The sequence below is a fragment of the Micromys minutus genome, assembly GCF_963924665.1.
Source record: "Micromys minutus genome assembly, chromosome: 12".
Classification (NCBI taxonomy): Eukaryota; Metazoa; Chordata; class Mammalia; order Rodentia; family Muridae; genus Micromys; species Micromys minutus.
Window position 1 is genome coordinate 1,826,075 of NC_137981.1, and position 25,822 is coordinate 1,851,896.

The window sequence follows — 25,822 nt, forward strand, 5'->3', positions numbered from 1 at the left end:
CCAGGAAAGACTAGTGAAGCCAAGATCATCTTAATTTTACATAAACAAAAGATACTTTCTTAATATTGGGTAAATCCAAATGGTGCATTGTTAGTCTAGATGTCACTATACACAAATTTTGCATGAAGGTGAAATTTGAAAATCAGAAAGCCAGGATCAAATCAGCAAAGGGATTAAGCTAAGGATCCATATGTCTTGAGGGAAGTACATTTAGTCCCTTTGTATTTCAAGTTGAGGAAATGCTCTTGGTAATATTTGAAGACCATCTTCATATCAGGAAGAGTGGCTACTGTATTTTTTTTCCTAGTCTTAGTACCTATATTAGGCTTCCCAACAGGCTGTTTATTTAGTCTAAACAAAGGCCCATTAAAGAGAGAGGCAAGTTTTAGTTAAAAAAAAATGAATAGGCATGGTGCCCAATGGCTTGTATGACTGCTTAGGACAAATGTTTTTATGGCAAGAGTTGCTAGTTAAATGAGGATGGCACTGAAGCAGGTAAGAAGCATATAAGAATCTTAGGTTAGAAATTAAAATCTTAAAGCATGTAGATGACCCATTATGATGTAGATCCTTATAATTCCCACAAAGATCTCTGTAAAAGCCTAGAACTTTCTTGCCTACACCTAAAAAGATGCATTGTATAGCAAGCCAGAAAAACAATTTCAACCTAATAAATTGAGTCTGAAGATGTGGGACCCTCATTTCAACAGGGCACTCCAAAGTGACACACCAACCTTCTGAAAAGGAATGAAATAGAAAACAGTGTTTGGTCATTTCCATCAGCTGCTGTTCACTATCAACCCTTTCTCTTCAGACAGAAGAGATGGTGGACAATGGGGAAGGCTGAAAATAAAACCTAAGCAATTGCTTCTGCTGCACTTCACTGTATTCCTTCAGGCAAAGGAACTCTGACTTGGTGCCTGCGTGGCAGAATGAACTGAGCTTTGTAGTGCTGGACTTCAGTGACCTGCTTGAACTGAGAGAGAAGAGACCACCTGTAGGGTAGCACAAGGCTACCATAATGGCTTTGACCAACATGGCCGACTGAGGATGCCGAGTCTCCTCTGCTTCATGACCATCCTGGTACTGACCTTGTAAAACTGCTTGCTGGTGTCTGCACACATCCAGAAATTATACAGAATTTTGGAAAAGAAAGGAAGATAAAGAAAAACCTGAAACATTTAAAAATTACAGAAAGACCAAAAAAAGAGTACATGCTCTTTTGGACAATTTCCTCCCTTAATCTTTGAGTAATCCTCCCTCTCAGCTAATTGCTCACTTAGTTCTATCTCTGAATGCTTTCTGTGGTGGAGAAAATCACCTGGACACACCTGGAAGGAGGCCTCAATGTGCCCTTTCTAGCCTGATATTATCCCAAATGTCAAGTACTGGCAACCCTTGACACTAGAGGGGAAGGCACTCTGGGTCACTGAGTAACTAAAGTATTTTAAAAATAAGGCTGGGAGAGAGTGGCCAATCAATGCACAAGTCTGAGAACTTGTTTGCATTTCATATCAAAGCAGTATAGAACACTTTTCGTTTAACCTGCAGGAGATTCTGTCCAAGAGTTCCAATGGATTCCTCAAACCAGAGATAGTGCCAAATCCTCCACATACTTTGTTCTGTACATACACTGAAAGTTAATTTATAAAGTATAATGGTAGATCAACAGTGAAGTAAAACAATTATACCAATACACACAGTAAGAGTTAAGTGAACAGTCTCTAAATTCCAGAGAGGCTGATTTTACGCAAATGGTCCATACATGGTCATCCCTGTCCTGGCTGAGCACATTAGCACCTATAGTCTCCCCAGCTCTCTGGCCCTCTTGCTCCCTCTGAAGTGCTCTCTTTATTAGAAGTTACCCCCATCTCTACCATTCACCATAGGCTCCTGGTCCAATTGGTTGTACCAGGTCACAAGAACCTGGAAATCTCAGGACTTTCCCTCCAGACTCCCGCTCTTTCCTACATATAAGAAGCAGGTAAGTCCCATGTGGGTCAAGGTTTTTCCTCACAGTTTTCAAGGCCTTTGTTGTTCCCTTGCTATGTTTATATTCTCTTTCCCAGTCATTGCTTTTGCTTCCCTGAGGCCTGTCAGGAATTCTGGGTGAAGGTCAACTATTTGATGTTTTTTTACAGTATATTTGAACCTATTTCTAGGGTGTAGCTGTGCCCTTAGCACACACTTTTAATCCCTGTGGCTAGAATACAAACACACAAACCCATAGCACCTTTAGTCACAAACAATGAAAGTAAAGTTAGGTTGTGGAAGGAAGCACCCATGTTTGAAAGTGGTATCTAATTGAGCTACTTAAAAAGTGATGAATTTGAGATAGATTTGACAGACTAAGGTATGCCCAACTCTCAGGACAGAAGAAAGGGAGAGACAGACAGCATAGGAGAGTACAGTCACTGGTGGAGAGAAGGAGATGTGAGAGTAGATTAGCACAGAGAGGGGGAAGGAGACAGTTCTATCAGGACAGTTTTACACAGACAGGTTGGAGAGAGAACAAGCCAGACACAGGAGAAGACAGAATGAGCCAGAGAATGAGATGGAGCCCAAAAACTAGGAAAGATTGTGAGAGTTACTTTGAGGCCAAGCAGAGGAATTCAGTGGTGTAGACAAAGGCCAGAATGAATCAGTCAGCTCGGAGAAAAGTCTGAGCCAGAACAGCTTTGTTAAACCAGCCAGAGCTCAGAGAGCACTAGGAAGGGCCAGCTTATTCAGCACCAAGTCTGAGGCTGAAACCATTCTAAGCCTACAAAAGGTTGTATGGAGCCTAGAAGCTCCCAGGACTAGGCCTAGGTAGGCAGCCAGAGGCAGGAAGTCTCCCACTCAACTACAACAGGAGAATAAAAGCTACTTCTACAATGTTTACCTGAAAGTAGACCCGCAGAGCCTCTGCCTCGGCGGCCATCTCCTCCTCAGATCTCCAGAAGGCTGGTGAGTCCGCCTCTTCTCGGTCGTGTTTTTGAAGCTTTGGAGAAAGGAAATGGAAAAGGCTCATTAAAGAGTCCATGAAATTTCCTTTTAATAATGTTGGGGGAGAGAGGCAGAGTGAAAACAACTGGCAGGTTAGAGCCCCGTAGGTGTATCTTAATTACATTCATTGCCCGATTTTGAAAATAAAGAGTTTCGGGTAAGATTTGACATTTCTTGCTTCTCTAATAGAACAAGGCAAGGCTGCAGTGGGGCCGTTGCTGCCGGGCGCTTGCTGGATAAGTGTGTGACAGACTGAGCCTCGGTGAAGCGGGAGGCTGGTGAGGATGGGGGTCCACCATTCAGCGCAGCCTCCATGGCTTTTTCTGCCTGTCAGGCACTGTTCGGTTATCGATTTCCTTGACTGCTGTTGTGTCTTGTCTCCAGCCATCCTGGCTGGACATCCTCCAATCTGGCTTTCAGTTTACCTACCACTCTCTCTCTTTGGCTTTCACTGTGATTTATGAGCTCTAAGGAGTTGTAAGTACTGTGATTGGAAGAAATTCTGAAGCTAAACACTCAAGTTTGCCTAAACTATGAATGAATTCATTTTTCATTATTAGGTTTTTTTTTCTTCTAGTTTTTTAAAGAAGTGGCAGATTTTTACATCTAAGTTCACCTGATATAATAGAAACTATGGGAAAATAGCGTAGATAACAACTTAATTAATTGAGTTCCTCTTTAGACCATTCTCTCTGTTATATATATATATATATATATATATATATATATATATATATATATATATATATATATATATATATATATATATATATATCTGTGTATAAGCACATATAATGCATATTCACATATATTTACATATATCTTACATCTGTATTTGCAAGCCTGTATATGTGTAAAATTTCTGTATACAATGAAGTTCTATCAATTCGATCTATCAGAGAGTAGGTTTTCAGTTGAGTTTAATCTATTGTATTTCAGCTTTGATATCAAACCCATCCTTCCGGTGGCTTCATAAGTGCAGTAATCGGCTGCAGATGATGCTTGCGCACAGGTGCACAGTGTAGTGATTTGTGCTACTTTGACGTGGATTGTTTTATAGTGCCGCCGATGGCCAACACTTACGAAGTAGAGGGCAGTGTCTCTGGTGGTCATTATCTCACACATAACCCTTACAGCTTTCCATAGGCAGGCAGACATTATCTAACTCCATTTGCCCTGGAGGAAATTCTTTTAACCATGTAGGTAATGCTAGGTGCCAGCATTGTCCCTAACCATTTTCCTTAATCTTGGAGAATTTACACAAATGGGCAATTCCATAGCTACTGCCTGCACTTCACTGCACATATACTCAACCGAGCATGGATATTTTGAAAATAACCTTGTGAGCTCAGCAAAACATGCTGACTCAAAGAGTAAGGTAGAAAAACGGCAAGCTGATCATGAAAACCATGGTGGGATGAAAGGGGAGAATCATACCACACAGTTGTTCTCTGACCTCCACACTCATGTGCTAACCCCAACTACACACAATATACACAACACAAATAAATAAAACTTTCCAACTAAAATAGCAATATCCATTTTCTTAGACTCCCAATACCTCATCCTACTCCAGAGACTCCACCTTGGCAGCCTGCAGACAGAGAATTTCCCCCATTTATCTCAGAGCGACATTGATGTGGAAGGCAATATAGCGTGGGAAAAATAGCCTCGTTCTCCAGCGGGGCTATATTTCCACACTGAGCAAGTCTGAGCCTAAATGAAGCTCATTAGCATAGAACTAGGCCACAAATATCTTTATGAGGGTCATGGATCTTCCTTTCAGAATTTGGCTGCCAGCATACTGGTTTTCCATTTTGCCACACAGATTTAATTCTTCTTAGTGGAAGAAAAGTACATTAAGAAGTCATTTTCTTGTTCGTAGAAGCAGATATGACACAGTTGCTACGGGCAAGTCAAATGGGATTGCTTTCTACCCAAGAACTAATTCTCATTTTGCTACTACCTTTAGGACTATTATAAATCCATCTTCTAACAGTTTGATGGGGAAGACAAGGAGCTAGAGAATCTGGCCTTCCCACTGGGCCATTGCCACAAGAAGACACAGAAATCAAGCTTAACGCAGACTTGTCACCACAGACCATACCAGCTGATTCCGAATAATTTAGAAGCTAAGAACATTGATGCTTCCTGGTTATTAGGCACCCTTCTGCTGGTATCCTATGGCTTACAGATGGCAGCACTTAGACATTATTTACAGGAACTAGGAAACCAATAGCACAAACTAAACATGTTTGCAAAGTTCTGTTGGACATGACTGTTATTAATAAAACTTTTGTAGACTCTGGTCGGAAGCTTGTGGTTTTCTGTAAAACAGCTCAACACTGCATTACCAATGGACTCACTAGAGAGACCTTAAAAGACACATCAAGGTTTCTGACTCAATGTTTAGAGATGTTGAAAAGAAAAAAAAAAAAAAAAAGAAACTTTTAAAGGAAAGAAGTCTATCAATATATATAGGTAAGGATTCCTATATGAACAGAAGTATGCCTGTCAACTTGTATCTGTGGTGACAGCAACCTTTCCTAGGGTACCAAAATCCAGAGTTGTTCAGGTTTTAGATATAAAAGTCATATATTTCCATATAACCTTTGCATATCACCTGACACATGTTCCCTTGTTACATTATCTACAAATCCTAATACAGTACAAATTATGTGAAGATAGTCATTTTGCTTGTGGACAGTAGAGATGCCTTTTGTTTTCTATTATTTTTGATCAGTGGTTGCTTGAGTCCACAGATAACAACCATGAATCCAGGGCCCAGTCTAAGTCATCTATCTCTAAGCCTCTTGCTCAGGTCCAGTCAACTGTATCACATCTGTCCTTTGCAAACCCCACTGGAGAGTGCTTTACTTTGGTTTACTGTAAGTCAAAGGGGCATCTGGAAGGCAAAATTTTCTAAGTATGTTGAAGACATTAATAAGTGCAGGAGGTTGCAGTGTCTGTAGGAACTAGGAGGCTTGGGACATCCCAACAGGGCAAGACTTGTTCCTTAGAAGAACCATGATGCAGACTAGGAAATTTAAACCTGCAGAAGTTTGCAAAAAGATTCTGAGGAAACTTAAGAATGTGATTGTAGTAATGTGTTGTCAGGCTAATAAACAGGAGGGCCAAAATCTTAAGCAATGGCTTACCCAAATGGCAGATTTCCCTGAGTGAGTCATAGTGGGGCAGTTTCATTTATAGATGAATTTCCAATAGGCTGTAAGAAGGGAAAGTCACTGCCTACTTACTCTCATATCCAATATCCTATCTGTCCCTCCAGTGCCAGAAACCAGTGCTCTCTCCTGTAGTCAAAGGCACCCACACATGGAAAACAGACACTATATGGTTGATTTCTCGTGCATAGGATTACCAAGTAGACAGGAGCTGGGTGGAGGTCACATAGATTTCACAAAGAAATGTAACCAGGCATGCCTTTAATACCTGAATTTGGGAGGCAGAGGCAGGTAGATCTCTGTGAGTTCCAGGACAGCCAGGGCTACACAGAGAGACACTATCAAACAAACAACAGAAGAGTTATGGGAGAGAGGATATTTTTAAGGAGTATCTAACAAAGGTTCCTCAGGTCGATAAATCATAGTTGCACTGGTTTGGACAGGAATGGTTCCCATAAACTCATGTGTATGAATACTTAGCCCTAGGGAGTGACACTATTAGGAGTGGCCTTGTTGAAAGTATGTCATCGTATGGGGCAGGTTTCGAGGTCTCCTATACTCAAGCTACATCCAGTATGTAACACTGTCTTCTTCTGCTGCCTGCTGATCAAGATCTAGAGCTCTGGACTCCAGCACTCTGTCTGCCTGCATGCTGCCATGCTTCCTGCTATGAGGATAATAAACCAAGCCTCTGAAACTGTAAGCCACTTCCAATTAAATATCCTACATAAGAGTCATCATGGTCATGATGTCACTTCACAGCAGTAAAACTCTATCTAAAACAATAGTCTATGGTTTAACAGTCTCAAAACCAAATTCCTCTACGTACATTGTAAAAGGAAAGCCAGAGAATACAGTGCCTGGCATAGAAAGTACCTGTGACTTCTGGCTGTTGCTATTGCTACTTATTATCAGTGTTAGACTAGACACACTGTCCTCACAATTGATCACGTCCTACCTCAGCAAGTAGCTTCCAAGAATAAGACATCTACTTTCAGGGATCCTTAGTAGTGTACATGTGGCCCTACCTACTCCACCAAAGATGAAAAGTTGAGGTGATAGCTGAAATTTTTTTTTTCTAATTAATTCTAATAACACATTATGTCCAAAAGAGAACTTAGAAACTTCAGTTCTATAACTGTGCACAGTAATCCCTAGCTTCTGGGTTGCTGCAAGGACAGACTAAGTTATTAAAAGAGAATTATAACAGAAAGCAAATTAGCAACCTATAGTGAACACATGGGAAGGTCAAAGGCAATCCAAACTCTCCTAAGAGCACAGGCGCCATATTTGGTACATTCATTGTTAGTTAGACATTCAGTTAATTATTTGACATAACAATATTTCATGAATCATATATGACCATACTTATACTAAAAATACCGTGTGTGTGTATGTGTGTGTGTGTGTGTGTGTGCGCACGCGCATGTGCATCATTTCTTTATACACATGGGGAAGCCTGGTGGTCAATACCACATATCTTCTGTTCTCATTGTTTTGTCTGAAAGTGTCTCGCTGAATTTGAAGCTCACTGATTCAACAAGACTGGCTCACCAGACAAGATGCTGAATCTGAGAACATAGCAGCACAGCACCATGCTCAGCTTTACCCTGGGTGGTGGGGACCAAAACTCAATTGTCATGTTTACACATCAAAAACTTTACTCACAACCATTTTTCCATCTCTATGTGTTTTTACTTATTCAAAATCCAAATTTAAAAGGGCTTCCATCTTTGATCTGGTAACTCATTTTAGAAGACCATTAGAAAGTTGCCACCAGAAGACTATGAACTGCAGATGATAATCTGACGGTTTCCAAACCTATTTTGTTGTGGACCAATGTGGAGGCAGGTTGCTCAACAAGATCAAATTCAAGAATAGCATGATGTGCCTCTATTACCACTGTTATTACTGTATGGTATCTTTCACAAATCATGTACACCATTATAACTCTGCAGTGCGCTGGTCACAGATGTACACGTCTTCACATTTCAACATCTCTGAAATAAAAATGTGACTCATCATCAAGAGTGTCACAGTTTCGTTGTCAGAGGTTTTATTCCTTAGTGGTACAGTGGACAGCTGCACTTCTGACTGCACTGGGCTTTGATGTACTGGAGTGCCTCATCTCTCCTCTCTGCCTTAAGTCCCAGAAGCTAAATGTGACTCCACTTGCTGTGACAGCGCCCACTGTCAAGTCTCTCTTTTCCCTGATGTCATAAGAGTTGAAATTCCTCATAGATATTTTGTTATTGGATGGAAGGTCTGTAACAAAGCGACAGAGTTTGCAAAATCTTGAAGAAAAATCTTTATTTCTGTTCAACATACCAAAATATGTGATGGTTCCTCCAAGGGAGTTTTGCTTCTAGAAAACTTTTGAAAGGAGATTTTTAAAAAATGTATCTGCAGTCATCTCACTTGATCTGCTTCAAATGATTTTCAGGGAAGGAAGTGTTGAGAGGATTTCTGCTAGAAGTGCTGATCTGTGTGGATTCTGACAAGGCTCCCCCTGCACATTGAGTGTGTTATTGCAAGGTATGTGGGGAAATGATTAATTCCCCCATGGGATGCTCAAGCTCTCTTGGCTATTGATGCTTCTCTAGTTCTGTAATGGAATACAGTAGAGAAATGATTCACCGTAATTTGAATGTTTTGTAGAATGTGGAACTAACCTGGAGTAAATGCCAAGCTGCCTTCAAATGGGAGAAAACCAATTTAATGTGTTCCTAAAACACATTATCTGAGGAGAAACCTGGTAGTTCTTATCAAAGGATCTATTTCATTGTTATTAGTTTTATAGAACAACATACAGAAGAAAGAGCTTAAATAAACCATTTCCACGAGTAGGATTTTCTGTCTAGTAAGAGTTAAGGTAAATAGATTACTGAAAGGAAAAGAATTATATTAAATAGGAAAGTTAATCTTTGATTTCTAAAGATGGCTCTCTTGTCATTGGTCTCACCTAAACTAACTTTACCAGGCATTCTAATCCCAGGCTCTGTACTCTTTTATCAGTGATATCTTGATTAATTAAGCTGAGAATCCTTGTCTTCTGAGGTCTTGTTTAATAAAGCAGGCAGATTCATGCATGCATCATGTAATAAGTGTTGGAACGATGAAAATGGACTGAGGTCCCATTCAAATGTTCTTGGAAAAGGAGAATAGCTCTCTAGAGCAAAGATCTGAGTTTGTCTGTAAATGTCACAAAGATTTGGGATGTGTTTCATGCCTTGTGTGAGAAAGGGTTGCTTGGAGCAATGAGAATGCTGTCTATAAGCATGTGCTATCTGAGCCAGGGCTTCTGAATTTCAAGCTATCATCAGTTAACCACAGCGGCTTTTCTGTGGAACCCTTACATGTCACAGGTGGCTTCTTACCTAGACCTGACTGTCCCAGTCATTTAAAGATAGCACACACATGTCAGTGGCTCAGGGGATGGTCCCCAGTTCTACACATGCAATACTGCAAATACCTTTGAATTTGTGGGCTAGGAAGCGTTCTCGGTGCTTTAGAACCCATTTTCCTTTCGCTGAGGAGGGCCTGGGTGACTCTCAACCATTTTTAATTCCATTTTCAGGAGATTTGAACTCTATTCTGTCCTCTGTGCGTGTTGGCCATGTGGTTCACAGACATATATGCAGGCAAAATGTTTATACAAATAAAATAATTAATCTTAACAAAAACAAGCACTATTTCCTTTTGAGTTCTACTCTTCTTAGTTATGTTTTAGGCGCTACTAACTGACTGAGAAAAATTCTTAATGAGTGTCAATATGTCCTCAACGTAGCACCAACATGACTTCTGACACACTGGGAGAAGCCATCCAGAATGTCACCGTATCTGCCACAAGATTGTTTTGTTTAGATCATTTTCAATTATGGCAAATTATCTTAGGTCTCTTTACAGGAGTCTTTCTGAAATTGAAAACAGGAGTTAATTTGAAAAATGTATTACCAAAAAGTATGTACGCTTAGACAGTGTGTGTTAGTTTGTGTGCAGAGTAAGGAGGTACTATAGAGTTACATGTAGGGAGGTGAAAAGACCAGAGTAAGTTTCCCTAAGGAATGGCTGAAGAATGAGTTACAGGAGATAAGTTACAGTAGCTGCTATACAAGAGCCATGAGAAATGAGATTGGGGGAGAAGCTTGGCTTCCCTAAACGTAGGGTGATTAGTGAGCCAGGGGCTTGGCTTTTCCTTATAGATATCTTTTCTGTCCTGACACTTGTCCATAAAGTACAAGCATCCTGGCTCCTCTACAGAAACTGCCCTGAACAGTGTAAAAAATCCTTCTCTTCCTGCCCAAATCTGTTCTGCCGGTGTCCAGTCAAAGAAGGGCCAGTCTTCAAGACACCTAGTTTCATCTTCTCTGACATGAAGATGCACTGTCATATCCACAATGCTTCCTTATTATTTTCCTCAGTCCCACCTCCTCTGCCTTCTCTCAACACTTTGTCTGGTACACAAAGAGTAGTCTTTCTGGGTGCTGGGCAGATTTGCCAATATGAGCACCAGTTTACACTGTTTCACAGTCTGACAAGACACTTCTTGTATCTTGCTTCACTTTGACAGGGTCTAACTGTGTAGTCCTGGTTCATCCTTCTGCCTTGGGTTGTAGGTGAGACCACCAAGCCCTGCTCAGTTTTTGTTTTAACCTGGGGCTTTCTCTATTGTTTCTCTTTCCTTCCAACCCTTGAGCTCTTCAAACATCTCTTCATTAAAACAATGCATTTGCTGTTGTCTTTCTACTTAGATGATGAATCCCATAGACCCTCTGTGGTCTCTACTCCCTTGAGATATTCCAAAGCCAGTTATTTATCTGATTATAGAGAAATTCAGGTTATCAACAGAGCATCCATCATTTGATTGGTTGTCAAAGATTTAATTTAACCATAACTTGCTTGAAATAGTTTCCATGTATCTGTATTAATGGAGCCAGAATGCTGAATCTGCTCCTCTATTAATTAGTATCATCCCTCTTTTAAGAAATATATAGTGTTGGTCTTAAAGAATTTGTAACTCGCAAAGTATTTATCAATGAGAAAAACCACAGCACTGGAAAATAATTATGCCAAACCACTGCACTATAACAGAGTCCAACTGCTTATTCAATTATACATTAAAGTATCACATTGTTGAACCAATTACCAAAGCAGCAGATGAGATGCTGTGAGCTCTGAGCTAGATATTACTCAGCTAAGTGTGAATACTCTGGTGATATAGAATGTACCAATAAAACCTATACAAACAAGAGTGGGTCTTTCAGGTTGCTCACAGGCCATCAGAAAACTGCCTTAAATGCCTTATACTATACTGTGCAGTTACCACTAAGAATAATGCTAGAGGTAGTCAAATAAACAGCAAATATGACTCATAGTTCTAAGCAGAGTTGGTTTCAACTGAAACATGCAGAATCATCTGTCAGGGGAGTAATCACTGTAGCTATGCTGAGATGTATATATGACAAAATCCCAATGGCCCTGCCATGATGCTTCATGTCTGGCCAACACAGTTTTTACAGCATATCAGGGCTGAAAGAAAGTCCAGAGCTGAGCTGTGAGGGTGGCTGTATAGGTTATTATGCTTGAGAATCATCAGCATAGAGAGGATGAAGTATTGCTTGTCTTATTTTTAGGATCCCTTCACTGGTAAATTGTTACATGGAGTCTCATGTTTATAGAGACCAGGACTCACTCATGTAATAGCTGGGCTGGCTGTTCCATTGAATACCCCATCATAACAAGAGCATGCCTAAAACAGTTTGGTCAAAAGATCAATTGCATCCATTAGCAGGTCTTGGTCTTCTAATAATTATAGGCCTCCAATAACTTGCACTTTAGTAAAACTCTTCCAGTCTCACTTCTGCACTTACAGTAGAAATAGATAAGCCACAGTAATGTCCATTCTTGTAGCCTCACCATCCCACCTTTCTCACAATAGCAGCCTTTCTGGCAGACACCTGTCCAATGTGTCACTAAACAGTTGTTTCCTTCCTGTACTGGCTGGTTTTGTGTCAACTTGACACAATCTGGAGTTATCACTGAGAAAGAAGCTCTGATTGAGGAAATGCCTCCATGAGATCCAGCTGTAAGGCATTTTCGAAACTAGCGATCAAGGGGGGGAGGGTCCAGCCCACTGTGGGTGGTGCCATCCCTGAGCTGGTACCCTTGGGTTCTATAAGAAAGCAGGCTGAGCAAGCCAGGGGAAGCAAGCCAGTAAGTGACATCCCTCCATGGCCTCTGCATCAGCTCCTGCTTCCTGACCTGCCTGAGTTCCAGTCCTGACTTCCTCTGGTGATGAACAGCAATGTGGAAGTGTAAGCTGAACAAACCCCTTCTTCCTCTATTTGCTTCTTGGTCATGATGCTTGTAGGATTAGACACACTGACTATGGTGCTTCCCAACATACTTACTACCCAACTTCATCATTTCCATTTTCCAAACAAAACACTCAAGTCAGCTAGGATCATAACTAATTCAGCCCATGCCATGGCTACTTTGGAGCAGTGATGTTGTTGATTTTTTGTTTTATTTTGTTTTTTTAATTAAAGTTTGTTGATTCCCACTAAAGTACTAAACCCCTTGCTAATCTCTCTGGAATTCTGATTTGGTCAACATTTTTGTGCACATGGGCTGCATAGCAGCATAGAAAACAAAAGCACATTTGCAGATAGATTCTAGCTTGAACCAGAGGCCACTTGGAGCCCTCCCTCATCTGAGGGGCAGATTGCATCCCAGGGCAGCTCCTGGGAAGTAATCATGGACTGTCTATGTCTCGCTCCAGGCTACATAGTGACTGAGCTGTACTGGCTCTCCACTGGGTGGGGAAATTTGTGAACTAACAGGGACTTCAGATTTCTACCAGTTTGATTTCCTCAAGCCTCCGGCTTCTAAAACCATGCTCACTGAGAAATGAAATGAAACTCTTTCTAAAAGCAGCGTCTGCCATGGCACAACTCCGGAGAAGGAAGTGTTTATTCAAAAAGCAATTTCTTTGGCCAGTTATGTTCTATAAGCCTTTCCCCCTGTGTTTCAGATATTGGTGTTTGAGCAAGAGTGTGCTCTCCTTTAATCCTGGAGTGATGTCAACCTTCAGTACTTAGAACAGGGGGTGGAAGAGGCAGAGGGCCAGTTTCTGCCTCCTTTTGAATCTCCGGTACACTTTGTTTCATATTTGCTCAGCCACACATGGCTTAGTTTTTCAAAGGCACCTCACAGGGTCTTTGGAATCATGCTCCCTAGGCAAGATAACTCACTCCTAAGAGGGTGGAATGTCAGCCCTACAGGAAGCTAAGCCAACACACAGCCAAGAAAGGCAGGGAAGCTCACAACAAACAATGCGTGTAGACACAGCCTCAGATGCTTTCTTAACCCAATATTCTAAGCAGCATCAACTGTGTTCTCGAGATAAAGCACATTTTGAAAAGCTTGCCCAGATGGGGTTTTGCAGACTCCTTGTTCCTAGGCATTTGATGCTCATTCTTCGCTGAATCCACTCCATTACATTATTTTGCTGGTTCATAGTATTCACACTCGAATAGTAACCAGTTTAGACGGGACTTAGACTCCTGAGAGGCTGTAGGCGGACAACTAACAAGTAGAAGCATCCCTGAGCTCCCAGGAAGAGCTCAGAACTCATTCTACCCCAATAGGATATGAAAACTAGATGTGCTTGAAACGAGATGGTGTATTGTTTATGTATGACTTTTGTATACTGTTTTGTATACTTTGAACCATCCCTTGGTTTCTTGAAATATTTAATGCAACGTGAGTACTAGAGAAATATTTGATTTATAGCACTGTTTCAGCAATAACAAGAAAAGGAGGGGGGGGGGGCAAACCTATACCTGAGGCCATGATACTCAAACATGTCACTTCCATGAGAAAGAGTGTGGGAGAAAGACATTAGGCAGTGTCTTCAACAGGTGTTTTGAGGACAGAAACCACTAAGCTGAGAGAGAAGACAAATCACCTAGTACAGGTGTGTGAGGAAGGAAAGAGGTGCTACATGGACTGAGAAAATGGCCAGAGACTGGAGCACAGACAGAAAGTCTGAAACAGACAAGCATACGAGACACACGTTTCAGAGCAAACAGGGACTGAACAGTTTATCCTTCTTCAGCCTCCTCCACTACACTTGGAACACAGAGGCGGGCAGTGCAGCAATCCTAGATCCAGGGACCAAAAGAGCTGTACTAAGTGTCACCTCCAGTCATGGGCAGTGCCGCTGCTAGGACACATGCTTACTTACTGACACTTCCGTCCTCCTTAACCCCAGGTCCTGCTGTTGAGATACTTTTCACACAGAACTAGATGAGCAATGAGCTGTCTGAGCAAGTGCTTGCCTCCTCAAAGCTAGGAGGACACAGAGGGCCTGGCAAACATTCCACTGCATGCCTGTTGCACATTGGTCAAAGCTACAAGAGTCACAGTGGCAGCAGCTAGCCTGGGGCTGGCACTAGGACCTACGCCTTGACAGATGAAAAATGACTAACATAAAATCTCTCTTCTCACAACTCAGCTAGTCTGGTCATTAGTCTTCCTTCTACAAGAATGGAGTTCTGCCCAAGGTGACAAAGCCACACCCTCTGAAACTTCCTTGCCCACTAGAAGTCACCATCTCTGATGCCTACAAATCGATTAATTTCTCAGTCAAGTGCCCTTCAAAGAGCCTGGCCTGTGTGAGTGAGTTGTACAACCATTAGGAGCCAACCTTTCCCAAATGCCTTTCTATTTCCTTTAAAACCCTTCTTTAATGAAGACATAAAGCCCCAGCTGCAGCTGAACACTGAGCTTACCATGCATGACAGCAGATCTTCTCACCAAGGATTTAAGTGCGTTTCTCTCCCTTTTAGCCAGAATATTCGAAAGAAACCAAACTTTCCTTGCTATTGATTCAACTGTTCATTTTATATACCCTGCAACTGTTCACAACCCAGAACCAACATATACCACAGAGAGGGGCAACTACAACTCTCCCTCCTTCCCTCCCCCTCTCTTCCTCTTCTTCCTCATCCTCCTCCTTCTCCTTCTTCTCCCCCCCCCCACAATTTTACTGTTATGAAAATTTTAAATGCAGTGGCAGGGTTGTGACAATTTTAAAACATTCTAGGGAGGGAAAAAAACCCTCACCTCTCTCAGCTTCCTGCTGTGAATCTCCTGCCTCCAATTTTATTACTGATAATTCTCAAGCAGCCACAGAGAGGGTCTTGCCTGAGAGATATTGTTAGAGATATAAATGAGCATATATGCTTTCATTTGAAAAAAACATTGTGTTTTTGTTATTCCTGATGCAGCTGAAAATGTTATCATTGGGAGTAGGTGAATGATGAATTCATCAAAAGCTTGCAGGAGACTTAATCTTTTAATTAATCTCACCTTTATTCTACTAAAAGTTTCAAGGAGTTTTAAAAGGACAAAAGGTAAAATATGCTTTGAAATATTTTTTATAAGTTTTCTAGTTTCTACTTACGGTCCAGGTATAAATGTGTGAAAAATGCTGTTCCTAGAATCACAGTTTGACATTGAAATTTACTTAAGGCAATCTGAACCAAAGGGTATTGCAATATTTGAATTCTATCCGCCGTATTGCTTTGTAGGATGCTGTGGTTGTGGCTTATTTGACAGGTGTGAGAGTCACGGTGTGCTCCTGTGCTGTTCACTTGTGTTGGCATTGCACTCTGTAACACACGTGCATGTCAGTAATGTTTCACTGAAGTAGAGGAGTCAAGTCTCACATATTAGGAGACTAGGCTATTATAAAGCAAGGAAAACAAAAGGCCAATAGTGACACAAAGTCCATATCCAAACCGTCCCTTTCTCAACAATTGGTCCTAAGCCTTATGGCATTAGTGTCACCCACACACATACTAAGATAACATAAAAATATCATCTTCAGGTATTGGTGAATATACCTATACATGTCAATACTGTAGGGGGATATTGACCCTTAGGGTCTCCTGACATTAATAGTAAGAGTATACATGGGATTCACCTTTTCATAAACTAATTTGACACTACTGTCTAATATTAATATCAGATAGCCTATAATTCACCAATAGTACAACCAGGAATATACCTAATAGAAATGACTGCCTACATATGAGACATGTATGAAAATGCTCAATATCTAATTAAAATAGCATGGGCAAGCCAGCCATATGGCTCACCTGCTTCAAAGGATAGTGATACAAGTTTAATCCCCAGAACTCATATGGTGGAAGGATAGAATCAACTCCCCTGAGTTGCCCTCTGACATTCATGTGCTTGTACATACACACACGAAGAAAAATCTAAATAAATAAAAGTAAGATTAAAAACATTTAAATGGGGGCATGCAAACCATTGATTCCCATTAGCAGAGATGAATAGTGTAATATATTCAAAATATATAGAATATTAATATAAAGTATTATAAAGTTAGCAAACCAAATGCCTGATAGTGACATATAACCTGCACAGACAAATCTTAACATATTATTTAGGAAATATTAATTGTTCTTCAAAGAAAAGATACAACATGATGCTTACTTAGCAGCAACTTAAAAACAAATATGCCTGAAACTATATTAAGAACACAAAGGAATGCAGAGCTGTGTTTATTAGATGCAGGGTAAAGAATAAGACAGTGTTTGGGGGGAAAAGATTAGAACTTTGGCATTATCATTTGCTTTGATGCAGAACATTTACAAATACATTTTTCTTTTAGGCAGTAAGTTTGCAGGTACCCACTAGTCATTAAAAACAGCTAGTAGACTACAAAACAGACTCTGAAGGGAACTAAAAATGACCATGTTTGGGCCATAGGAGTGTGAGGTTTCATGATGGAAATCTGTTCCCATTCCAAAATTTTCATGGGATGTAGGGCATATTCTCTGTGGCCATGGCAAATCTCTGCAGTTCAGTCTTGGTCCTAGACATCTGGAATCCAGATGTCCTTTACTGATTGTACTATGGCATCTATTCCGAATAAAATACTGGGTGTTATCCTTAATTCAAACTCCTCTGTCATAGAAGCTTCATGTTTGTGAGATATTTACCACCATGTTCTCGGGTCTACATTTTTGCTTTACACCCCTTGTCTGAATCAGAGGACCCCTGGTCTAAATGTTAATAACATGCCTGCAATCACAAGATAATTTCATGCACTTTACATATTGTATAACCTTTTTGAGTCTGTTTGCTTATGTTGACTCCCAAACCAAGACTGTATTCTGAGGATTCTGCAAATCTGCCTCCGTGCTTGCTGCCTTCCACTGGGGAAAGGAACAGTGTACTGATTGCTATTTGCATAGGAAACAGGCACAGAATATTGAAAAATGCAATTCTTTTCCAAGCTATTTTGACATTGGCAATAACTGACTCCAGTTCATTGACATCAGACAGAAGCCTAGTGGCCAAAGTATTAGTCCAAATCTGTAAGTGCTCCTAATTGGTTATCCGATTGTGACTAACTGGATGCCAAAATCCAATATTCTCAAGTCGTGCAAACTAATTTTTGGCATTCCAGAGGCAAAAAAGCCCAGTGATTAACTGTCCTTTCACTTGGCAAATGGTTAGTTTGGGCTTTGGGTGCACAGGCAACCCATCTACTTACAAAGGAAGTTAGCTGTAGGACTGGGTCTTTCAGCCAAAAGGCAGCAAAACCACCAGAAATAAATGGCGTTCTATAGGAAATGACCTGCTGTCCTGGCTGAGGGAGAAAAATATGTCCTTGGTCCAGTTCTGGGTCCTTTCTGCTCTAGGAGAGTGGACAAAAAAGGGTTGGAGCCCAAGAATAATGATGGCATGATTATGTTGTTCTATTTTGATTGCAATCAATGGAGCGCCTGCTTTTTACCTGGTATTGTGCTAGGTGCCAGATGAACTGTGCTGCTACCAAAAAATAAAAATAAAAAAAGGCTTCATAAAACACCATGACCCAAGCAACTTGGGGAGAAAAGGGCTTATTTGGTTTTTCAGATAACTGTCCATCATCAGGAGAAACCAAGGCAGGACAGGAACCCAATGGCAGGAATTAAAGCAGAGGCCATGGCAGAATGGTTCATACTAGCTTTCCCCCAAGGTTCATCCAGTTTGCTTTCTTATGCCACCCAAAATCATGTGCTCCAAGGTAGCACTACCCCCAATGGGCCAGGCCTTTTCCCATCAGTCATTAATCAAAAAATCAAAAAAAAAAAAAAAAAAAAAACAAAACAGAGTTGACTGCAGGTCAGTCTATTAGAGGCATTTCCCCAATTAAGGTTCACCTTTGTCACATGACCCTGGCTTGTGTCAAGTTTCCTTATGAGACTAACTGCCCCATGGTGCTTAAATCTTTCTTCTCAGATGACAAAGTAAAGGTTGAGAGAGAAAATCTTACGCTGTGTGCTAGAACTGCAGTACCCCGCTTCTATATTTCTTTTATTTAAAAGTACTTAACATTTTTAAGCGTTCCTAATAGAACAAAGTATCAAGAGTAAAACACATTTAAATTAGTTGACTAAATAAAACCTGTATGCATCTGTATACATATGTGACTAGCTATATGTACAGGGACCATACGTATGCCAGTTGTTCTTTGCTGTGAAACCTTTTCCTTGGGCATGTGAGCAAATGTCCATTTACCCTACATAGTAAACAACAGCAGACAAAAGTTGGTTTCATCAGAGACTAATTTGGTAAGACCAGTGACTTTATTGAGTTTGCTAACAGAGCTCAGGTGAAAAGTCACTCACAGGAGGGTAGATAATACTGGAAACCTGCAGCACCCCAATCTTACCCTATCATGGTTGAAAACCTCAGAGAAGTTACACCATTGGGTTCGACTTTTAATTAACCCTAATTAACCCTTTACTTTTTATGTACTTGAGCGCCACTAAAGATCACTTGCAGCCAGGGAAAGAGTGGAAGAGTAGCATCTGGAATCTCAGATGAGGGTCTTGTGACCTTCATCTACCAGGAAGCCTCAATAGCTCCAATACAATGACAACGGGCATGGCTAACATTTTTGTTATACTCTAGCTGCCATGACTACCAGAGTTAAAGCCCAAGATGACAATATATGTCCCGAGGAAAGAGTAGCCATGCAATATCCTCTATAATCCTTTACCTATTTCTTTATGGTAATTCTCTCTGATCTTGGGACCCATGTTTTCTCAGCTAGGCTGGGAGGTATAGAACCCCAGTTAACTTACCATCCCTGCATCCCTGGGGTCTGGCATTTTGGGTATAGTTGTTAGATGCTGAAGTTTGAACTCCTGCCTTCATAACTATAAAGCAAATGCTTTTAACCCCTGAAGCATCTGACTATCCCCACAGAAGCATTCTCGTATATAGTAGTGGTTCTCAGCCTTCCTAAGGTTGTGACGCTCTTAAGTTCCCCATGCTGTGACCATTAACCAAAGTTCCTCATGTTGTAGAGACCCCATATCCATAACACTATTTCAATGCTACTTCATAATTGTAATTTTGCTACCCTTATGGATAGTAATGTAAAAGTATGCAACATATCTGATATACAATCCCCAAAGGGGTCATAACCCACAGGTTGAGAATCACCAGTCAATTTCCTCACCATACAGAAAGGCAAAACAAGGGCTGGGATATAAGCAACTACACAAATTGGTTCAAATGTCTGAAGTTCTGAATTAGTTTTCTGTTTAAAAATGACCCTCTGTTAAATATAATAGGGGTAGCTGACTTCTGGCTTTTAACTTGGAGATAAAGAAAGGAAGCATGTGGCAGTTGGTGAATGGTGCGTCCAAGGCCTGCCATGTGCGTTAAGCTGCCCAGAGGTTAGCACCACAACAGATATGCAGCCACTTGGCAAGGAGAGGAGATTTGGAGAAAATATAAAAAGCCCAAAGTACCAGGGGGAAAAAGAGGTATACTTGACCAGTGTCCAAAAGAGAGACTAAGCAGGAGAGAAAGGGGAAAGTTTTGTCTTTCTGAATCAGGGCTTGGATGGAAGACTTACAGAATCTCGTAGGCCATGGAGGGACTGCGTAGAGGCCAGAGATGAGGAAAAGCACGTAGCTCATTAAACAGATAATTATTGCTCGGATCCCTTTTAGGGTTTTAGGTAAACCCATCTTCCTAGAGGGTGGTGCCTAGCTCAGGTGTTTGACAAAGCAAGCTGGATCAGTTTTAATGTTTTGTGTAGCTTGGAATGGAAGGTCTCCATTCAGGCCAGAGAAACAGTTTTCTCTAGTGGACCTTCACAAAGCTCTGATCGAGGCCATTATAACAACTATAAGTTCAGTGTCAACCTAGTCTATAGAGTAAGATCTAAGCCAACTAGGGATACATAGTAAGACCTTTTCTCAGAAAAAAACAAACATCAGCGAATGAATCATGAACAAACACACACTGGAGACTTTCCCATTTTCAAGGTAGAATCTGGATTATGAGTAATATCCAGGGTGGTTTCAGTTGGTTTTCTTATTCTTGATATTTCATACTGCAGTCTTTGGCCTACCTTCTTGGTATTCAAGGCCCTTAGTTTTCACTTCATCCTCATCCCTTAGCCCATATGAATATACATTGTTTTATATATATATATATATATATATATATATATATATAACAATATGATATGTATATATATATATATATATATATATATATATATATATATATATCATGCACATTTCTTTCTCACTAAATTATATCTTGCATGTGGACAAAATCATGTCTATCCATGACACTCCATCTTGCATTAACCTTCAAAACATCAGTGATTATAGTCCAATCAAAGCCTTTAATGATGACTTCAGATCTAATACCTTAATAACAATGACCTTACAAAAATCACAAATAGACATGCAGAAGGGGCTTTCGAAGTACTTTTTATCTAAATGAACTGATCATACCAGAATGCTCAAGAGAATGATACAGTTCTCCCCACTCTCTTGCCTCCAATAACGAATTGATTATGCATTGTAAACTGCAAAATGTTAAGGCAAGAAGAGATACATGCTAGAACAGGTATACAGAACAAATCAGATTTCTTCATAGCCCTAACCAATCTGAAAATTTAATGACAGTTATTCTTCAGAGCTTGATGGAACAGTAAACTTATAAAGGATGTGCATAGATAGACAGCTCTTGAATATTCCCTCCTAACCCATCTTTGTCCCTACAACCCTACCAGCTACATACACCCTTCCCCTTTAAAGAAAAGTTGAAGAGAATAGCATCTAACAAACAGAAAGTCAAAGAAAAAAATATGTGTATGCCTATATGTGGGATGGCCATCTACTCTGCTAGTGACAGTTACACTGTTTAAGAACTTGGAAAATCACAAGCAACTAATCTCTAGCTATTCCACAGGAACCATTATTGGAAAGAGACACTTGGAAAATGACAATGAGTTGGCATTTCAGGATTTGAGGGTGCTTCAAATGGTCTACTATCCAGTAAGAACTCATGGCTAGTTATCATCTTGAGATGGTCCTGCAGTGACTCCTGTACACCCTCTACTGATTAAGGGGGCATTCGTATCTGATTGTTATGGTTGATTGGTATAGTCAGCTTGACAGATCCCAGAATCACTTGGGGTGCATACCTCTGTGTCTGCCTCTGAGAAAATTTCTAGACTGATTAACTGAGGTGGCTAAATGTAAGTAACGCCATTCCATGAACTGGGCTCCCAGACTGAATACGCTGCATAAAGTGAGGTTAGCAGCAGCGCTAATGCTTCTGCTTTCTGACAGACAGCCCTATGTGGCAAGCTGCTTCATGCTCTTGACAACATGGCTGTCCAACAGTGATTGACAACACCCTTGACGTGTGAGCCCAAATCAACTCTTGTTTCCTTAAGTTGCTTTTAACACAGAATTCATCACAGCAACAGGATACGTAACTGGAAAACTCACTTTGTAGAAGGCTTGGAATGATACCTGCTGGTCCATTCTCAATGTACATCACTTTCAGAAAAGCATCTTAGATGTACACATGCACAGGTTGTGCTGAGTAACGTTTTGTTTGCCTCTACTCACCGTGAACTATACTTTTTAAGTGTGTGTGTGTGTCGTGGTGTGTCTGTATATGTATGATCCTGTACTTAGCAGCACACATTCACGTGTGTGTGTACAGAAGCCAAAATTGGTGTCAGATAAGGATGTCTTCCTCAATCATTCTGACCTCAGCTTATTTTAATAATGTTTTTCTAAATATGGAGTTGGAAGCTTGACCAGATGATAGTCATCTTCTCTGTTGTTACACCCTATCCTGCTCTCAGGCTATAAACACTTACAGATGTATTTAAATCTTTTTCTGGGTCTTAGCAATCCGAACTCAGGTCCTTTTGTTTGCTGAGCCATCTCCCCAGACCCATTTTTAATTAGTATATATAATTACTTAGTGTAAGCTGCCATACCAGATTTTTTGAGCATTAGTCTAATTAACTTAAGCTTGATAATTGTGTTTCAAATCCATAGCAATAGACATGGATTCTGCAGATTTTGAGCCAGCTTATCTGATTCCAATAACATGGTTTCTCAAATGTGGGTCAGAAAGTTAGAAAGAAAGAAAAAAAGATTCCACTGGATAAATATTATGGTTTTAAAATTAGTCAAATAAAATAATTTGGCTACTTAAAATAGCTTGTCAGATGAATTAAACTGAATAGGTTTTTGTGTATTCTCATGTTGAATGCAAACCTTCTACACTGAGATATGGTCTTTTCTCTGCCCTTTCTATTTCCCTTTGTTTCATGAAAAAGGAAAGAAAAGGAACAACAGAATAAACACAGACAAACTTTAGGAATTGTGAGAAAGGTCAGTTTCCTGGATCTGAGATGGGAATGGTAGATTCTCACGCTTGTATAAGGCTTGGATTATCTCATCTAATGACGTTAACAATCTTCAGTGGCCCATATTGCTACAGGTTGGTTCATTTGTGTCTGTCTAAGGCATGCTGAAAGCTAGCCTCCCAGTGCCTGAGATTATAACTTCCTTCAAAAATAAAGACTTTTTAACACATTACAATACAAGCAGCAGCCTTAATTCGATGTGACTGGTGTCCTACAAGGAAAAGTTTGGACAGAGACAACTATGCATACCAGAGGATATCATATGAAGGAAACTCAGAGATGAGAGAAGTGGATTTACCAGTGGAAGAATATCAACGTTGTCAATAGACTGTGTGGCAGATGAGGGGCATAGATCTCATTTCTCCCTCCCAGCCCAGGTGCAGGTAAGCTAACACCACCAACATCTTGACCTCAGATTTTCAGCTTCCATATCTGGCAGGCAATGCATTTATTTTGTATTTTAGCAAGTGCCAGTGGATGTTTAGTTATAGCAAGTGTCTTCCTCTTCTCCCTATTCCACAGTGGCCAGGACACAAAAAAGCCAGAGGATGTGTCCAGGGTCACAAGGCCAGAGTCTACGGTTAGTCCTGACTCTGGAGCTCATGTGGGTTTTGTTGAGCCAGGAGCTTGAGAAAATCTTACGTCACATTCAAGAAATGGATGAAACCCCACGTTCCTTCTATTGTCTCACAATTAAAGGAAAATGAAATTAGTTCCTCTTTTCCTTTGTGGATCCAGAGCCTTAGATATTAAACAAGAGTGGCTGCTAGAAATCTCTGCCTTCTAAGTCTTAATGGAATTTACCTTTCCTCAGGGTGAGGATGGCAATGCTATTTTGTTTTTAATCCCTTCTCCAAAAACAGAATAAGAAGCCAAATATCACCTGTAAATTAGGAAAACAGGCAGAGGAAACGACAAACAACAAGGAACACTTTTCACAGAGGAGTGAACATGTGGGAAGAAGGGTGTTGTGGTAAATAAGAAAAGAGAGACAACAAACGGATCTGCTCCACATCAGATGTAGATGCTGAAGGAAAATAATTATTGACAAGAGATGGACCCCTGGCCCAGGAGGAAAATCAGCAGAACAAAAAAGAAAGAAATTAATAAAACTACACAAACATGAAGACATAGGAAACTATGACCCCATCAAGGGAGGCAGCTTATCCATGGTAAACTATATCTGATCATATTTAAAGATAAAAATCATTCTGACGAGAGTCCCATGAAGTAAAATATTGCCTTGCCTTATCTTTTATGTGTGTCTGTGTTTATGCATGTATGTGACTCTGGACGTATGTATAGTGTGTGTGAAGGCCAGAAGAGGGTGTGGTGTATCTTTCTCCATCAGTCTCCATCTGACTCATTTGACTCAAGATCTCTTGCTGAACCTAAGCTCACATTTGTTTGTTTGTTTGTTTTAGTTTGCAGCTAGGCTAGCCAGCAAGTCTCAGTAATCCTCCTGTCTCCATCTTTTTCAGTGCTAGCATTGTTGGAAGCCCATGTTGGAACATACCTGGCTTGTTATATGGGTGCTGGCATCCAAACCTCAGTTTTCACGTTGGTATAAAAATAGCCCTTAATTGTTAAGCCATCTCTTCATCTTTATCCCCTTGCCCTTTGACTCTTTACCCAGGAATGGAGATTCATTTATGTCAGTGAAGGAGTAAAGGTGAACTGCCAGCAGATAGCTGGGAGTGACTATCCTGAAGAACAACAAGGACAGGAGACCCAACGACAATAAAAATGGGACTTGAAAATTGTTTTCTTTCTTCAGATCAGTGGTGTCTATGTGTGTGTGCACATTCATACATAAAACATGACTTTCTTGTTGTTTACATTTTTAAGAATTATTTATTATTTTATGTACGTGAGTACAGTGTCGCTGTCTTCAGACACAACAGAAAAGGGCATTGGATCCCCATTTCAGATGGTTGTAAGCCACCAGTTGGTTGCTGGGAATTGAACTCTCAGGATCTCTGGAAGAGCATTCAGTGCTCTTAACCTCTCAATCATCTCTCCAGCCCTTGTTTACAATTTTTACAAGGTACCCCAATGTTCTTCTCTGACAGGCCTCATGATTAGGCATGCAACACTTGAGGTATGACTCTTCCTCCTCTGGCACGGAGGGGAAGTCCCACCTTTCTCTTTTACCTATACCACCTTTGCCTGTCAGTCTCTCTACAGGGTGACTATCAATGCTAGAGCTGAACTCACACATTCCCCATGGAATGACTCAGAAAATATACAGTCACTTAGAGAACAGGTGGTAAGCATTAAGATGAGAGAAGGCTGGGTCACTGTAGGAGTCACCAGGATTGCCTAACACAGCAAGAGTAAGGGCAGTATGTCAGGTGGCATGAAGGTGCTGTATGCATCTCTTCCTTCAAAAGAGACCACACAGGCTCTGTGTATGTTCTTCTTCCCATGAAACAAGTTGTGTCCCTGTTACTCAAAAGTTATACCACAGGCCGTTAGCATCTTCACTTCTTCCTTGATAAACCTTTAACACTTTAAAGTGCCCTGGCCTTTGATTCATATAAAATATCACATAATTATGATGCTTACATATTGAAATATTTAGGATATTTTGACTTAAATAAAATACACTATTACAACGAATGCTCTCTTTTTGGGTTTTAAAAATATGCACTATAAAAAAACATCTAAAGGCTAAAGAAATAGCTCAGTGGTTAAGAGTAATGACTTTTCTTGCAGATGACCCACTTTCAATTTCCTACATGGCAGCTCACAGCCTCGTATAACTCTGTAAGTCTACATCCTTTGGGCACATGTTTGACAAACAGACATATATGCATCCAAATTTTCATTCAATGAAAATAAGTGTATATTAAAGAATATC

The 25,822-nt window shown here is 40.5% G+C and overlaps 1 protein-coding gene across 4 annotated transcripts in view; it reads right to left on the minus strand.

Annotated features, from left to right (window-relative positions):
* FHIT (fragile histidine triad diadenosine triphosphatase) overlaps positions 1 to 25,822 on the minus strand; it is a 1,443,778-nt gene that overhangs the window by 21,174 nt on the left and 1,396,782 nt on the right. For all 4 annotated transcript variants that reach the window (XM_080926902.1, XM_080926901.1, XM_080926903.1 and 1 more), the window contains one exon: positions 2,882 to 2,980. In XM_080926902.1, coding sequence (XP_080783028.1) covers positions 2,882 to 2,980 — 99 coding nt within the window. The remainder of the gene's footprint in view (positions 1 to 2,881; positions 2,981 to 25,822) is intronic.